The sequence below is a fragment of the Nelumbo lutea genome, chromosome 2, assembly GCF_056320005.1.
Source record: "Nelumbo lutea isolate HS-2025 chromosome 2, American lotus-T2T, whole genome shotgun sequence".
In the NCBI taxonomy this organism is placed as follows: Eukaryota; Viridiplantae; Streptophyta; class Magnoliopsida; order Proteales; family Nelumbonaceae; genus Nelumbo; species Nelumbo lutea.
Window position 1 is genome coordinate 106,839,509 of NC_142685.1, and position 18,636 is coordinate 106,858,144.

Genomic DNA, 18,636 nt, shown 5'->3' on the forward strand with positions numbered 1-18,636 from the left:
TTGAAATTGAACTAGGGTTATCGGTTTTTAGAAAATTGATAACCAAAACCGAACTAAAGCCGATCGATTAACTGGTTGACCGGTTCGGTTAACCATCATTTTGGTTCATAAGTTATATGAGGGCCAGGCTCGAACTCAAGACTTAGGCCCGATGGTAGGATCGGGCTTGAGCTTAGGCTTGAATGTATTTTGTTGACACATATACAAAGCCCAGCCCGAACCCAACCTAGCCCAGCCCATGAACAGGTCTAATCATAACACATCAATGGCCACATTCTCCCCTATCCAAACTCCTCACAAATCTGATTGTTACCAATTGGGATCACCTACTAACAAAATACATTCAACATCCTCTTAGCATAATCTGATACCATACATCTCATACATAATGGGTTCCACTTTTGTGATAGGTCTCAGTCCCAAGGTGAGGACATATGCAGTGGTGGTCCTTGTTGGTAAGATGTTGTAACGTATTTGTTGGCAGGAAAAGGTGGGTCCCATTTTGATGTGAGAGAAACGAGTCCCCATCACCTGCCAATAGAATTCATTCTAACCTACCAATATCATCTCACACCGCACATCTCATTCATGGCAGGTCCCATTTTTATAATGGGTTCTAATCTCATGATGAGAGTTATGTGGTCTAGGATCAAATTGGTAGGGGATTGAAATATATTCTGTTGGTGGTAGATATTGCGGAGAAGTTATCATAAGGGGCTCAGATCCGCCGCCCTACATCTCTACCCACGAGGCATGACAGCTGTGTGTTGGAAATAAGGCGGTGATGTCTGGTAAGTATGTGGGAAGGGCGATATCCGAAGTGTGCGAGTTCACATCTCCGCCAGGGTGATCAGGGGTCAGGGTGGGATGGGTTGGGCTTGGGCTGGGCTTTACACTTATTATAAGGGCTGTACACTAGGCCTGGGTTCGGCCTGGTCTGGGGTTTCCGGCTTGAAATATAAGCTCTAACCCAGGTTTATATGGGCCCGGGTCGGACTGGGTCAAACATGATTTTGGATTAATGTCTTTTATATATAAAACATTATATATTTATAATATTTTATATTAAATGACATAACATGCATATAAACTTATTTTATATATTATATAATATAAAGTATTACATATAATATAAATTATACATATCATGTTATAATATTTATATATAAAATATATAATCTAATATAAAATAACATGTATATATGTATACATTATACACAAAATGTGTACGTTTAAATATATGCGGGTTGGGCCCGGGCCGGGCTTGAAGTATTAAACCCAAGCCCGACCCTAAAATTTGTGGGCCTGATATGGGCCCAGGCCTGAACACAACCCAGGCCCAAGCCTAGAATTTTCAGCCCGGGCTTGTGCGGGCCAAGCCGGGCTAGGCTGAAATGATCACCCCTAATCTCCGTCCCATCGCCTGTTGCCCCACAAACGCCCCACACAATGTGGGCCTGCCACATGTCCAGTCACACGTGGTGGGGCGTTCCCGCATGCGGGGCTAATGGGACGGTTGTTAGCTCATCTCGTTAGCCCCAAAACGAGCCCAAACTTCCTTTCTCCTATACAACATTTTAAAAAATGACCCAGAAATAGAATCGTTTTAGCCACTAGTTTCTGGGTTGACGGTCTCACCATTCGGTTCAAACGGATGGCCCATTCTGACAAATTAAAAATAGTAAAAAATCATTGAACAGGTCAATGGTTTGACCGCTTGGGTCAATGGGTTGTTGACTTTTTTAGTGTTTTTTGGCCAAATACCAAGTTTGGGGTAAAATGAAACTCGTTGCTTGGATAGTTCCTGGGCCGAACAGTCTGACTATCCGGGTCAATGGCGGTTCGAATACCTAGCTCCCATATTCCCACCCCCAACCTCAAATCATGTCTGACCCCATTCTACTCTCTTCCGCCCGAGCTCGGATCCAACTCCATCTCTGGCACCGACGATTGCTTCGTCCAGTTCAAAGAAACAAGGTGCTCCCCTGATTTAAAATGGAGAAACCAAATATCAAAACAAAATACGAGGGTTGGAGAGTACTTGGTGATGGTGAACTAGTCGGAGCAATTGTTGGTGCCAGAGAGGGAGTTAGAAGAGGGGAAAAAAGTTTATCCAAATTAAAATGAAAAATAAAATATTAAACGAGGGCTTCTTTGATTTGAAATGAGTGTATCTGGTAACGATGAATTGGTACCAAATATCAAAACAAAATACGAGGGTTAGAATGTACCTGGTAACGATAAATTGGTCGGAGCGATTGTTGTTGCCAGAAATGGAGTTGGATCCAAGCTTGGGCGGAGGGGAGTAGAATGGGATCAAACACGATTTGAGGTAAGGTTTTCTAACCACCATTGATGCAGACGGTTGGACCATTCTGCCTATTGAACCGTATAGGCAATCGGTTCCGTTGATCTAGGCGGTCGAACCTTCAACTTGTCAACTCACTCAATAATTTTTTACCTTTTTTTATTTTTAATCGTTTTTATTTTTTAATTTATTTGTAAAAATAGCCCATCCGTTCAAATCGGACAATCGGACTGTCGACAAACGGTAGCCAAAACGGTTTCGTTTTTTTGTTGGTATTTTAAAATGTTGATTTGAGATTAAAGGGGCAGGAATATGGGAGAAAGAAACTTGGACTCATTTTGGGGCTAACGGCCGTGGGGCGACAGGCGGTGGGGCGGAGATGCGAACTCGAAGTGCGCCATCCTTTGATACACCTGATTTACGGAGCTTCATTTCCGTGATTCGAGGTCAACTATCTATTTTTCCAATTTCCAGGTTTAATAGGAAAACTCTAGCCAAGCTGGATCCTGCATTCCTACTTGCTCCCAGGTTCATATCTGACGGTCTAATCTCTCGATAAAAAGTTCATATCTGACGGTTCTCACATGAGTACGTACCTGATCGTTCCTGGTCCAGCCAACAAGGGACTACCAAGGGAGAAAAAAATAAAATTGATGAACCTCTAACGGTCAGAAAAGCGTCACACACTCCAACGTTCACTCTCTCCAGTCTCCTCCAACGTTACAAAATCACAATACATTCCCAAGACTCTAGGCTCTACCCTTCCCTCTCTATCTCTCTGCAACTACGCAACTGTCTCATTGCACAAAATCTTCAAAGAACGATTGATCTCCTTGTTCATATCCATCTCCTTTCTGGGTTTCTTGTAGCATCCGCAGCTCCGAGGCATCTCGAATTGAAGAACAGCTCGCTCGATTTCCTGCTTTGCGAGAAAGTTTGGTATCTCATTCATTTCTGCTCTGTATTCCTCTCTCCTTTGATCGATTCTTTTTTTTTTTTTTTCTGGTTTTCATTTTTGTTTCGTTTTCGTAGGTACTTCGTAGAAATGGAGCCAGCAAAAATAGACTGGAAGAACATCGACTCCAGATTCGTCGAGGACGAGTTGTACGAGCACATAAATGCTCCCAAATGGGTCGATTTATCTGCTCCCGATGAACATGTAGATGATGAAGCCTGGTTCTGTAGGCCCGGTAAGATTTCTGCTCGGTTTCTATGAACAAGAAGAACTGGCATGTTTCGTTTCTTTCAACAAAATTTTCTTTTCGATTTTGTAGAGTGTCGTCATCCAAAGATCGCAGAAGATTTTCTTCGATCGACACCTACTTCAAAGGTTCTGAGCCTCTGATCCCAAAACGAAATAATAAATTCCAGGATTCGATATTTGCAGAATTTTCATTGTCTCCTTTCGAGGTTTTCTTCTCCCATTTGTTCATTGTCTTAATTTTTGTCTTCTCCTCTTTAAACAGGCGAAGCATCTGAGATCAATAAGCGTTTCTGAAATCCTTCCATTAGGCGATCGAAATCGCAAGTAATATTGAAACTCCCAACATTTTCAGTTCTTCAATGGAGCTCCATTTTGTTCTATCTCACTACTGATCCGAGTGTTCTCTTCTTCTTTTAGAGATGTAAATCTAAAAAGGAGAGGACTCATTCCCTCTTCAGCTTCTTCGCCTCGTGTTCTAAAATCCGACACGACTACACCATCTAAGCCTCCACGCAGATTCCAACAAGATATCGAAAACAACAATCCGAACTTCTCTTCTCCTCTTCAGAACTATGCAGCCAAAATCAAGAAAGCGGCTATCAAATCGAGCACGGAAAGGAAGAAACTATTAGATGATTCTCCTTCCCATGCAGACACATCGCAAAACGATCGACATCCGCAGCTGAAAAGCACCCTTTCAGCTCGTAATCTCTTCGCCGGACGGGATATATTGAATCAGATAACGGAGTTCTGCAACGAGTTGAAGAAATTGGCCATGAGAGCGAAGGAGAGAGAGAAATTGGAGAAATCGAATGCAGAAAAGAACGCAGTGGATGGCGAGAAATCCGATCAGACTTGTGGTGGCCGAGGAGAGGAAAGCGAGAAGGAGAAAGAAGAAAAGAAGCCTCTGCTTGGGGCTGAAAAGAAGAATTCTGAAGCAACAGATGGCAAAGAGAAACAACAGAAGAGGCCAAGGAAGTAAGTTACCGTTGAACTGGTTAAAAGAACTAAGATCCGATGATACTGACCATCCGATCTGATGATGAGTCACAACTCGTAATTCCTTGCACTGGTCCTGATCCAATCTGTGTGGATCCGATGTATACAGTCCGCCAGGTCAGAAGTCAGAAGTTAGAACCATTGCTTAGTGATGCGAGTGTCGAAGTTAATCAATGCTGATGCGCCATTTGTGACCATCCGATCAGGGTAATCTTAAGATGAGTCTAATTTATTATTGTTGCTGTTCGCAGGGAAACTGATGAGAATGAAAAGGTCCCACAAATCACCGTGGATGTGAAGAACGTTAAGCGCGGAGAAGAAAGCTTGTCGTTGCAAGTTCGAACGTCCCCTCCTTCTCCTCAATGTTTTTCTACGCCTCGTGCTCGTGGGCCCCACTGTTCCACTCCCACCAAACCAATCGCCACCACTCCACTCAGGCCTTCCAGGCCCAAACCCATGGTAGGTTGACAAGCCCACAGGAACAAAGTTCTGAATGGGTCATTACTCCACTCAGGCCTTCCAGGCCCAAACCCACGGTAGGTTGACAAGCCTACAGGAACAAAGTTCTGAATGGGTCATTAAAAGCCCGGATCTCCAGTAAGCAAAACCTATTCATATTATCGTATATAACATCCGGCAGCTGCACATCGGAAACACCTCCGGTATGTTAAATTTATGGGGAGATGTTCCCGATGTGTGGCTAGATTCTCAAATTTTTACTTGAAAACATCTTTCTATAAATAAACATTTTCAAGTACGGAGATGTTCTATAGATACACATGGCTATACGTGCTATGGTCGGTGTGAGGTGCGCTCTGTGAGGAAACAGATCTAAATTCACTTACTGAGAAGAGAAACCGGATGCAGATCTATTCCCAATAAAAAACTATTCCAACATATGACCTGTGTGTTGGAACAGATCTCAATTCAGCCCAGATTATTATGAATTTCTGTACCGAATGGTCTTCACACCTCATAGTAAGTTGCAGCCACATATTTTGGGAACATCTTCCGTATTTGTATGTTTTCATTGATAGTAGATGTTCCAAATGCACGGCTGTGAGTGGATGTATGACGTGGAAATTCCAATTCCCTAATTATGGGTCGGATTGAGAAGAGAACAGGCCAAATCCTATTCCTGGTAATGAGTACAAATGGATGCTTTAGAAAGGCAAAAATAACCCTGAATAATAAGAATAAAATCATTGTAAACACAGTAAGTTTTATGTCTTTTTGACCAGAAATGTGCCAGCCTGCCAGGTCTATTAACACATCCATAGATCCTCATCCCATGACGATATAAAATGTGGTTATGCATGATCAACGGCTGCTGATACTAGTTTATTTTTTGATCTAATAGGCACAGCAGGAGAGGGGAATTCTTCAGGAAATGAAGCAGCAGGACAATAAAGCAAAACAAGAGGAGCATGGAGATAGAGGCAGTGCTGATAGAAATAGAAGGCTTGCTACAGCTGCTGCTGCAGCTAGGACAGAATTAAAACCCCTGGACATGTTTTGGTTCTTGAAGCCTTGCACACTTTCTAACAGAGAATACTAAACCTTCTTCTTCTATGGTATATAATAATTATTTTTTTGAAATACCCACAATAATTCTTTTATTTATTTTTTACTACATATTTTATTTGAAAAATGAGGGAAAATAGGGTCGGTGTAGAGGATGCAAAAATACACTACGCTGGTGAATAAAGTGTACCGGACGTGAATACTGCTTTAATAATAAACTCTCATAGTTTTTTTCAGTCTTTGCATCTGGTTGTTTTTTATCTCATTATTAATATTGCAAAATTTGCATCCCATCAATGATGCAAAATCTGCACCTCCTTCCTCTCTCATATGCGCTCAGTTTGAAAAAAAAAATATAAATAGCAAATATATAAATTACAAATACATATAAAATAATACAAAATAAAAGGTTTTTTTGCTTTCCACATACTCTTTCTAAGCTGAGCATAACATGCAATAGATCACATCATCTTTCTTACCTCACTCTCAAATAAATAACCCTCTTAAATCAATATTCATTCTCTTAAAACAAATGAAACAATGTCGAGTTTGAAAACAGTATACCAGGATTTACACTCAGACTATGTGTGAATAGTATAAGGTGGGCACCACCTCACTCTATACATTTAGGCCAGTGTAAATGAAATATGCACTACAAATGGAATTTGATTCCGTGTCAACTCTGGAACAAACCAGCTAACACACCAACGAGTCAGCCCTCGGTTAGTGCACTGTTATACCTTAGAATTCATGGGGTGTTTTTGTCTTTTCACCGGAGATGTGCCAGGTTAATAAAAAACGGGATGTGCCCGAATCAGCCACCACATCATCCAGTGCTCAGTTATGCATACCCCTAGATCAGCCAATAAGATGGTTCATTCATTACGTCCCCTAGATCAGCCAATAAGGTGGTTCATTCATTACGTAGCCTGAGCACTTGATCAATGAAGGTTTCACCACATCAAGCTTCGAAAGAAAAAATATAACAAGAGCAAAAGCTCCGAGTTTGTTGCTTCGACACCTCATGAATTCATACGACTTTGGACCACTTTGGAGGCAAACATGACATGGTCTAAACAAGGCCATACGACTTTGGACCACTTTAAATAGGAAAATGATACACTGGTCCCAACCAGAAACTATATTATACTGATTTCGCAGTAGGTGACTGGAACGATAATCAATCAAGACTTCAGGCTACCAATATAATCAATCATACTTAAATCAAGTATGACAATCAATCAAGACTCAAAAAAAGAACTCCCAAAAAGAAGGGGGTATCCCTCAAGCTACCAATATAAAAGGGAAAAAATGTCCCTACAGATTAAACTCCAAACTCTTCAATCAACTATTCACTCAGTGAGACTTCACGTACTCCTGGACAATATGGAGACCCTCTGATTCTTCCCCATAGTCCTGCAAAAATTCATAATAAAAGGATTCATCAGCTAATCTACTTAAGAAAGATAAAAAACAGATGCACCAAAATTTTCCCATTTATATATACCTTGATGACAACGCAGGAGCATCCCACCACTTTCCTTGCCTTGCCCTCTGAATCAATTTTACACAACTGTATGGAAAAAACAGAAGTCAAGGAAATGTCCTAGGATCTCTGGAGAAAACATGAAAAACCAGAGAGGGAGAATAGGAGAGGGAGAGGGCTGGGTAAACATTTAGATTATTGTCTGCAATAAAAAATGACCTATTTAAGAAAGGCGGACATGAATATAATAGGCACGATAGAAAAGCACTAGAATGTAAAAGTCAAACCATTGAACCAGGCCTACAAAATGGCAGTTTCCAGTTGCATAGTTATATATCAAATAGGAAATCTAAAAGTCAAACCATTGAACCAATGGACTTTTTAGGCTTCTTGTCCTCAACCTAAGGAAATCTAGAAAAGCACTAGAATGTAAACTGGAAAGCAATCTATGTTCATCATGTATATGGGTACTTCTACAATTTTAACTGTGTGAATACTACTAGGAGAAAAGGAATAGTTGTAAACACCATGTTCTCTTTCCTATTAATATTCCATGGAACAATAAAAACAATTGTGCGTTAACAGGTGAAAAGCAAATGAAGCTGATAAAAAAAGGCGAAAATCAAATGAAGTCACTAATTAGATTAATTAGGGTTATTCAGTACATGGCCCTAATTTTGATCACATCACATGGAAAGAAGATTTAGCCTAAGGTGCCGTAGGTGCCTTGGGACGCATATATCTCAAAGAGTTACCCAAAATAAATAAAAAAATCACCTCAATCAGACATTGGGGTGCAAAGTTATGGCCTCTTGAATTTTGCATACACAATTAGTATGCAACCCGCGACCCGGTCACCAGGTCAAATGGGTCAACGGTCCAACCATCTAGGTCAGACAGGTTTTGACCAAGTCAACGTTTTTTTGACCTTCTCTGGGTTTTACTCAAATCGGACCCAGAATCTTGACTGGGTGACAGTTCGAGCAGTTCAACTAGCTGGGTCAACGGCAGGTTGAAATTCACTGCTTATCACATTCATCCACTGGATGAGGGACCAATAATAGGCCAAATGATCAACCTTCTGGTCCACATATCAATCCTATACCCAACCCTGAACAAGTTCATCATGCTACATGGATAACTCTGGGGACATATAAGTTTTCCGCTAAGCAAACAACCAGACCAGAAGGCATGCTCCCAGAGCAGATTATTAGCCAAACTACCAATATAATAGCTCAAACAAACATATGAAGTAGAAAGAATTAATCACAAACAAACTTAAGTGATAAGGGTTTGTGTACTTACACCAGCCCACTCTCCAAGTGTTTTAGCACTTGGCACTGATATCAAGCTTACATTGTGATCAGCACAAAGTGCTTTGACCAGTTTAACAAAGTCTGGCTGGTTGCAGTCCTCAGCCAATACGCAGAGCTGTGCAGCATGCTTTTCAATCACCTTAGCTCCTTCATGAAGCCCTCGTGCAAGCCCACCATTGGCTAATGATTTCTTCAGAACAAGCTGCAAGGCTGTCATGACATCCATTGGCTCCCCTAGAGCTGGGGCAGCAGCCTCAACTGCAGCAGCACCATCTTCACTGCAAAAGCAGTAGAAAGGAGCAAATAAGACACACAAGTAGAGGATTTCTTTTCTAACATGAAAACGAATGAATCATAAGATATAGAGATAGCAGATATTCTTAATTTACAATGGTAACAAATCCTATTAACTGAAATCAACATCAAGACCAGAGATGCAATACTTTTCATACATATAATTGATTGCTATTGGAGAAAATTACAATGCCTTCTTGAGAAAGCTAAAAACAAAATAAAAACATTTTTTTGATAAATAACAAAATAAAAACTTTTTGGTAAAAGAATTAATTCATTGGTAGCACCACTACATAACCATCTAAGATTTGACAACAGCTCACCTAGCAATCCATGACTCAATGGTGGGGGAATTTCAGGGAACAAGGACTTTACCATGTAGGCTCATAGCAATCCGGTTGGAGATGACTACTCTTTCAAGTTTCAGAACTGATGTGATGGTCCTTTTTGGGCTAATACCAAGAAGCCTTTCATAGGCAAAAGGAGATCTTCTAATGCTATCAGATGTAGCAGAATCCCTTGGATACTGTACTTCTTAATAAAAAAGATCATATATTTTCTAGCAGCTTTAGATGGATACCCAAGGAGCTTAACTGTATGGCTTAATGGATTAGCTAGATCTACGATGGAACGACTTCTGTTCTCTGATAAGTTTGCATGGCCATGGGGAAAAAAAGAGCTATCCCCTTAAGCAAAACCAAATCATCACAAATAATCAATCAATAAAGCCCACCTTGCTTTTGAGCATCCTTTACTCCATTTATGAGAGTAAGAAATGCCATCTAAAATGCATATGTTTCCAGTTTGACTGACATGCATATCCTCCAGTTCCATCCAAATAAATTATTTTTTAATCAATAGGCCCATACAACTTGTTTACAAGTTACAACTCAAAAGAAGTTTTACATGTTCTTAACAAAAGGCTAACTTCAAACTCTTCAAGCACCATGGCCCCCACTGCAAACTTCCAACACTGTAACTGTCATACCAAATACACAGGATTTTTTCTCCTCAAACCAAAGACAATAAACGAGCACCTCCAAGTTCTTTGTGTAACTTTTTTTATTGGAAACAGTAACTTCATTAAAAAACTTAAAAATAACTTTCCATATTTAGGTACAGCTGTCAACCCCTAAGTAGGTGTTGAGCCCCAGTTGTCTTTCTTACAAAACTGCACAGAACATACTCTCCCTCACAGTCCCTTGTTTAGCCAACGTGTCAGCTAAACCATTAGCTGATCTCCTTGTCCATTTGAAGCATGCACCGATCTCTCTTGTTGTATTGTGGATTTCCCTTATGGGCTGGGCTGTCTATAAATCCAGGCTCCCAACTTACTAGATTGTAGCCACTCGATCAACAATTTAGAGTCTCCCTCAATCTCAATTTAGTGTAACCCCAACTGTTTTGCATATCTTACACCTTGAAGCAAGGCCATCACCTCAGCTCTCAATGAGTCCCCTACTCCTATTGGTCCTGAAAACAAAGCTACAATTCTGCCATTTTCATCTCTGAAAACTCCTCCTCTACCTGAAGGGCCTGTGTTACCTCTTGAACTCCCATCAAAATTCAATTTCACTCTTTGTTGTGTTGGTGGGGACCACAATTCCTGCACAATAGGTTTCATGGAAGTTGTAGAAGCCACCACTTCCCAATTCCTGTAAATGTCTTCAGCTGAGATGTCTTTAAATAAATCCAAAGTTTTCAACCAATGAATAGTCATAATAATTACCCTTTCTACAATTGCCTCCTTGGATTTCTCCATGCCTAGATTCTATTATTCCTTTCTTCCAAACTGACCAAAAGATAGCTGCTCTTGTGGCTCTCCACATTAATCTTCCACGCCTCTTCAATTGCCTGAAAAAGCTTGGGTCAAAAAGGCTTGCCATATCTAGGGGAGGTGTCCACCTACAACCAAGATAGGAGAGAACCAAGTCCACATCCGGGGGAGGTGTCCAGGGATGTTCTTTGTGTAACTTCCCTGAAGCCACAATTTATCACCAATGCCATTATTTTTTTCTTAAATATCACCAATGCCAACATGCATGTTTTTGACTTCCAATCATTAACCTAATACAGATGAAAACACTCCAAACAAAAGCAAGACACCACCCATACTACAAAGGCCGCTCAAAGGTTAACAAAACATGAAAACAAAAAGATCAAGATTTTATTGCCACAGTCCTAAGTCCTAACTCATTATCTGCAACCAACTTATTACACATTTTGACCGGCAATGCTTGCCTCACAAATATGTTTATATTCATTTAAATATGCATTCATTTACCTTATTAAAAAATACTTGATTGGGTATACCACGATCTCCAAATTATGAGCTACTACTTTTAAGGGAATGACACACCATATTGACTTACATCAATTACCATCCCAAAATCGAACTTGTATTGGCCAAAATTCCCTTCATAAAGGTTGTTGACGGTACAAGCCTAACTATCTAGATAGTCAAGTTGGGAAATCATGCCCCTCTACTTATATGTATGATGTATAAAATACAGAAAGAAAACAAGCTTAACTTCTTTTAATGAACATGGATGGTCAACAAATTATACAACAAACAATAATTTTACCACCTAAGGAGGCACAGGTGGTCATGAATATACCTGTAACACTTACAAAAAGATGAATATAGTGGACACCTCAAAAGTAGAACAGAATCAAAAGCAATGGAACAATAAGGAATAACTATTTACTTACCCTGACATCTTTACAGTTGAAATTCAGATTTAAAATCTCCTTCCTGGTGCCAGAAATAATAAGGTAAAGTATTAGATAAGAGGGGGGAATCCAATAAAACCAAGCATAAAAGAATAACAGACCATATATCAAGTTTGAGTAAGCATTAGCTTAGTTTTTCACTCTAGGTTCAAATAAACAATTGAACAGTTAAATACATGCATCAATTACCAACCGATACTGTAAAAAAAATGATACTGAAGAAAATGTTATGTGCCTTAGGAGAACTCACCCCTAAAAGCTAGTTGTTAGAGGGGAGGGAACCCAAGCACATATATACCCCACAACAGCATCCCATACTACCGAGGTGGGATACCTCACATTAGCATCCCATACTACCAACATCAGACAAATGGATATTACATTCCACCATGCTCCGTAGTCCTGGCGCCCACACAGGCTGGCTTTGCACTAGTCCACCTAGTTCCAGCCGAACACTGCAATACTGACACCACCACCTACGCCGCCGTGTGATTGCAAATGGGAGGCATATTGTACGTTCTGATACCATTTGTTATGTGCCTTAGGAGAACTCTTCCCTAGCTAACTTTTAGAGGGAGGGAACCAAGCACATATATACCCCACAACAACATGTGGGATACCACACATTAGCATCCCATACTACCAGCATTGGACAAATGGATTGTAACAGAAAACCTTTGCACTAATCACCACCTTTCCATAATCACTCTTTTTTTTTTTCAATCAACACCGAGTTCAGTCAGTTTTCCATGCTTTCTTTCCAAGATATCACCCATAACATCCAAGGCAACAGATAGAAATTTTCTTAAAATAATGCCAACCTAGTGTATTTCAGTTCATGAAGTAACCGCATAAAATGAACAAAAAAAAACCGTAAAGCAATCATTGTTCATCCGAAACAAATAATTAAAGAGTATCACCAAGATGAAGAAGAGCATGCCCAAAAAAAAAAAAAAAATCCACTCAAACAAGCGTAAAATAACGCCATTGACACACTGGACCAATGATTTGTTATCAGTTTTTCAGTTGTAATGCTTTGTGGGTATCATAGTCGGAGAACCCTAAATCTTCACATACTTGAAGGGTATAACCGGAAGCTAACTATTCTTGAAGAGCAGGATAAAGAACAATCTTAAACTGAGAAGTAATGGCGAGGTTTGTCACCTGAGCGACGAGGTTGAACTATCTCTTTTGCTCTGTCCCGTGCCGCCCTCGAGAGGTTACAGAACTTTCTCTATACTATGCTCTAGTCTATAGCGAACTGTAATTTTTAGGGCTGTCAATGGGTCGGATTTATGCGACATCCGAATTATCGAACCCATTATAACGGTTATGGTTCCACCTCCACGATTTTATCCCGATTTTAGGTCCGTTCCGGTTCTTGACGGTTTTGAATCGAATCAGACCCGGAATCAATTATTTTAGGGAGAATGACCCGGAATCAGTTTTTTTTTTTAAATAATAAGTTATTAAAAAATATATAACAATTTAAATAAAGAAAAATAAAAACAACAACCTATCTTTTAAACTATTTTCATCATATATACATGTTTTTATAAAAAAATAAATAATGTAATAATTTACAAAAATGAAATATAAATAATATATATGTGTGTGTGTTATGTATTTATATAAATAAACAACATATATATCGGATCGAATCTTCTCGAATCAGACAGGGGTGAATTGAATCTGATTTGATTTCTTATCGAATCCTATTATTCGATCCAATCCAATCCGAATATCCGAGATGGGGTTGCTCGAATATAGGATTAGACTTCAGATCGGATCAGATCATGATCTGATCCATTTGCACCCTATTCAAAATAATTAATCTTTATTTTAATAATTTGTTATAAAAATAATTTAGTAATTTAAAATGATGATTAGTTATACTAATGATGTTTAACAAAAATAATAAATTACTACTAATTACTTAATAAAATAATTATTTTTCCATATGATCTATTAGTGTTTTGTTTTATTTATTTTACTTTTTAATGATTAAATGTTATATTTTTTTATAAATATTAGTAAATATATAAAATTAAATTGCAATCATAATTAAATTAATCTAATCCTGAGCTTTAGGTTTAAGACTTCAAGTTGGGATTGGGTTGATCTTTGAACTTAACCCAACTTGCCTAAGTTACACTCCTAAGAGCAATGTGATATTTGTAATTGGATTGAACCAAACCAAATACAACCCATGCATGCATTATTTTTTAGTTTTTAACTATTTTTAGATTAAAATTATTAATGTTATAGTTGAATAAGGTTGGGGGATGGGCTACCCTATTGTGTAGTTGACTGAATTAACAGGTTTTAAAGCCACTTAGCCCGACCCAACCTTCACCACCCGAGTGTAATTGTCTAGGCTTGGGACAGGCACAAAGATTACTTGTGTTAAACATAAGACTATGACTTTCTACAAATCCAGAATTTTAATTAATTTTAGTATATTTTAAAAAATATATAAAAATCATATATATATATATTAATATAAAATTTGTTATATAAATATTATATAATAATACTTACCATATATGTATATAACTTTTAAGTCGAGCTTAAGGGTTGTTTAGTTTAGGTCTTGCCTAATGCCCGCATTATGTGTGGGCTTGGTGGATATCCTAGCTCAAAATAAGATAATTGCTTTAGCTCGAAAATTATAGGTCTATTCAGGTTCGGTTAAGTTATAAACGATAATCCCTAAATAGAAGGAGTCTACTTATAAATATTAGTTTTAATATTTTAATTATTATTTATAATTTTATATGGAATTTAAATGATTTATTTTATTACTTTTAATATTCTATTTTGTTATTAATTTAATTATCATATTAATATTAGCTATTTGTAAAGATAATTCAAATGTATTTAATTTACAAAATACTATTTTTATTAATTTCTTAATTTTAATAGTTACTAGATAAAAACTTGATAAAGTTTAATATTTTTTTATTAATTCTAGTTAGTAATTTCAAATTATAATTTTTGACAACTAACCAATTAAATAAAATTTGAATATGAAACAAATAAATGGAAATAGGATGAAAATAAAACTCTCTCTCTCTCTCTAGAATACAATAGGCTAATAATGAAAATCTTATAAAAATATGCTAAAATAGGTAAATGATGGAAGGGATGGGACCTATGTCTTAGAACAGGGTCAGAATTTTTAGGCCCAAAGTATAGTTGAGGTAGGTGCCAAATCGGAATTGATGCCAATTTATAGGTATAAAGTGGGGGTATTTGATATTTTGAATGTTTATAAATCTAAAGAGGAATTTAAAAATCTGCATTGGGCCTGTCCATACTTTTCGATATTTAAATTATTTTTTGTTTATGGATTAGGTTGGACTAGGTCCATGCAGGCCTCACATTAAATGATGTTAGAATCCAAAAAAGTTGAAATATCTCAATATGATTTGAGAAAACTTGCCGGCCTGCAGGCCAAAAATTATTTCCATGCCAGACAGACAAGAACGGACTTCCCCGTGCAATGAAAACATCTTCTTTATCCTCTACAACGAGAGATTTCCAACGTACACCTGCCAACAGAATTCATATATGATGGGCCTCAACTCCCAAATTTCATGATGAGATGTACAGTGTCAAGTTCGTAGGGGTTGAAACGTATAGCTGCATTTCCTCACCATACAAACCTGCATTTCCCAACCGTCGCAACCAACAGTTGCAATGACCAGTTGAACCGGACATTGTATTGGGACTCGATCCGGTCTTGTTGGAATGAATCTGAATCATCCGACCAACCCCCGAAAGTTTTTGCGGACTTCGGGGCGGAAGAACAGGAGAAACAGCCAATCGAATCTCTTGGAACAAAAGATTCCAACTTAACGGTTTTTGGATTCAGAGCCACCTGCCATTACTTTAAAACAGCATTAAATTTTGTATGGGTCAGATCTCTTTACTCTATTACTCTTGAGTCTTGAAGTAATTAACAGCGCAACGCACGAGCACAACTGATAAGCACTGCATCGTCAGTTTCCCCAGTTTTCCACCGGAAGATTCCCCAGCTCCTCTTAACTCCAGAATCCAGATTCCTGATCCATGTTCAAATTCATTTTACCCTAATATGTTTGCATTGCCTTTACGTCATTGTCCATTTATTTATCTCTGTTTAACTTTTTATATATAATAAATACATTTATTAGCAAATCTCTTAAAATATCTTGAAATTTTAGGAAATTGACTACTTCTATCCCTATTATTAGAGAGTTTTTTCTAACAGTTGATTAGATTTTCAGTGATATTAGTGTCTATTATCATTCCATCACAATCCATTCGTATAGAATTTTTTAAAACTCAATATTATCCTTTTGTGATTGGTTTTGCTCTCTAATATTTACTCGGTTAAAGGTCAAGAACACAAAAGGGAATTTATCCATTGTTTCTTGTGATATTATAGTAAGTGCACATGAAGCTAGCTAAAGCAAAGATGGCATCCTCAGAATCTAGTTTTGGGGTGAAAGATGATCCCTCTTGTTCACTTGTTTAGAGGTCTTGATTATCCAATCTAATTTTTTGCGTTGCAAATGGTTTTGTTAGCTATCTTTATCTGTTGGGAAGCTTTGCCGATAGAGGAAGTTTGCCATGAGGAGAAGACTAGCAAGGTGTTATTCAAATGTTTCATTTTGAAAAATTAAAGAAAAATGATAGATAAAATAGTCTTTTTTTTTGTCTTTCTTTTAATGGATATTAACGGCATTGGAGGATTTAATTAATTGTCAAAAAAAAATTGAGGTACTTAACGGTAGGGGTAAGTTAATTTCCTAAAACTTAGGGATACTTTAAGAGATTTGCCTTTTTTTTTTTTTTTTGATAATTGCCCTCACATTGCTGCTACACAATCCTGGGTGAAAACAATGTTAGTGTGATTATTAAGGTTGTGTTTGATAGCATTGCTATTTCTAGTGAAACATTTTGTGTTGTTCAATGCAATTTTGTGAGAGATATGTATTGTATGGACAACCTCCCACATACACATTTTTAGGGGGTGTTCTATAACATAAATGTTTTTGTTCCCATCTGTTTTAAAAGTCACCACATTAGCAAAAAAAAAAAAAAAAAAGAAAGAAAGAAAGAAAATGTTCTTAGATTTCATTTTTTGTTTTCAAACAATTTGGTTTATTTCAAAAGACAATACATGTGTTTTGGGACCATTGAAATTAATAATGATTTTTAAAAGATAAAAATTCTATGTTTTATAGAACATGATGTTAAATAACCAAATGAAAACATGTCATTGAAACTAGAAATTCAATAACATGTTCTTGGTTTCAGTTTTGTAAACAGGAAAGTACACACAACCAAATCAATTTTTTTTGTGTGCTTTTTGTTTTGAAAAATAATATGTTTTTTTTATATCAGATGGTTTTGATCTATTTTTGAAACCAACAACAAAAGAATCATATTGTTAAGGTAAAGCCTATTTAAACTATAAATAGCCTCGATCAAATAACAATAACAATTTTATGCCAATTTATATAAATCAACCTCCAGTGTTGCAGGTAGGAACTGCAATGGTACCAAATAAAACCTAAGGGGATATTCACTAATATATATTAATTATTTTTTGATAGCAAGGGATTGCAAAACAGAGGAACCCTAGACACTCCTAGGGAAAATTATCCCTACAAAATCTAAAAAAGAACAACGGTCCATTTGGTTCGTAGTCGGAATCAGAATCATAATTGAAGTCCACTGGAATCAGAATCGGCATCAGAATGGTCCATTCCCATAATCTGTTTGGTTCAGATAGGAATGTGAATGAGAATGAAAATCAGCAAGAATGAGAATGAGAATTAAAATTAGCAGGACTGAAATTTCATTCCCAAAGGAAGGGCAAGGAATGACCATTCCCTCAAATAGGGGAATGCCATTCTAGCAGGAATGGAAATGGGATTCCGATTTCACCCAACCAAACAGTTGGAATCGGAATAACCCATTCTAATTCCGATTCCAGACCCCTATTCCTGTGAACCAAATGGGGCTTAATATATAGATGATTTTGTTACTATAAGATTCCTTTCGTTTGCAACATAAATGCATGAAAATACATATCTAGTCATTGTAAATTCTAATTTACTTTAGCTTTAGATATAATTTTGTCTTTGTTTGTTCAGGATGAAGGGCAAGTAAATGTTGGTTGTTTGGGAATGAAAAAGAGGGTAATATAATGAGGGCACCCACTTATATGGGAGAGAAATAAGGTAGGAATACAATTGAATAAACCTTGCATCCAGTTTTTTGAAATCAAAGTTTGCAATGCAAATGAGATAACATAGTACATGGTCGCTTTGTTTGTATTTTAACTTGGACTTGGTCTCATTTGCATTGAAGCATTCCAAATAGGGGTGTAAACGAGTCCAAAAATCTGATACCAAATGTGAGATTCAAGAATTCAATTTAATCTAATGGAATTTGGATAATTGAAATACATTAAGTGCCTATTTGGTTCATGGGAATAGGGGTATGGAATCGAAGTTGGAATGGACCATTTCAATTCCAACTATTTGGTTGGGTGGAATTGGAATTATATCCTCATTCCTGATGTAATAGCATTCTCTCCCCCTTTTCTTTGGAATGAAATTTCATGCCAACTGATTCCAATTCTCATTCTCATTCTTATTTGAATTAAACAAACTATGGGGATAGACCATTCTAATTCTGATTTCCATTCCAATTTCTGACTAGGAACTAAATGGACCCTTACTAGTTTGAATCTGGATACAAAATTTATACCATT

General features: G+C 37.5%; 2 protein-coding genes across 3 annotated transcripts; one reads left to right on the forward strand and one right to left on the reverse strand.

Annotated features, from left to right (window-relative positions):
* Nucleotides 1–2,609: 2,609 nt before the first annotated feature.
* On the forward strand, nucleotides 2,610–6,271 carry LOC148872556 (interferon-activable protein). 2 transcript variants are annotated; one of them, XM_088973637.1, is made up of 7 exons: nucleotides 2,610–3,247; nucleotides 3,341–3,498; nucleotides 3,583–3,638; nucleotides 3,775–3,836; nucleotides 3,930–4,490; nucleotides 4,763–4,970; nucleotides 5,872–6,271. In XM_088973637.1, exons 2-7 carry the CDS (start codon nucleotides 3,354–3,356, stop codon nucleotides 6,067–6,069), a joined length of 1,230 nt encoding a protein of 409 aa, XP_088829763.1. In that variant the 5' UTR covers nucleotides 2,610–3,247; nucleotides 3,341–3,353; the 3' UTR covers nucleotides 6,070–6,271. The 2 variants fall into 2 exon arrangements, with proteins under 2 accessions (XP_088829763.1, XP_088829764.1); XM_088973638.1 differs by having other exon boundaries at nucleotides 2,817–3,242.
* Nucleotides 6,272–7,103: 832 nt separating this feature from the next.
* On the reverse strand, nucleotides 7,104–13,223 carry LOC148872557 (small ribosomal subunit protein eS12-like). Its single transcript, XM_088970593.1, has 5 exons — nucleotides 13,029–13,223; nucleotides 11,844–11,886; nucleotides 8,827–9,115; nucleotides 7,543–7,608; nucleotides 7,104–7,451 (listed from the first exon to the last, which is right to left on the reverse strand). The coding sequence occupies exons 2-5, from the start codon at nucleotides 11,849–11,851 to the stop codon at nucleotides 7,392–7,394; spliced, it is 423 nt and encodes a 140-aa protein (XP_088826719.1). The 5' UTR covers nucleotides 11,852–11,886; nucleotides 13,029–13,223; the 3' UTR covers nucleotides 7,104–7,391.
* Between the last annotated feature and the right edge of the window lie 5,413 nt (nucleotides 13,224–18,636).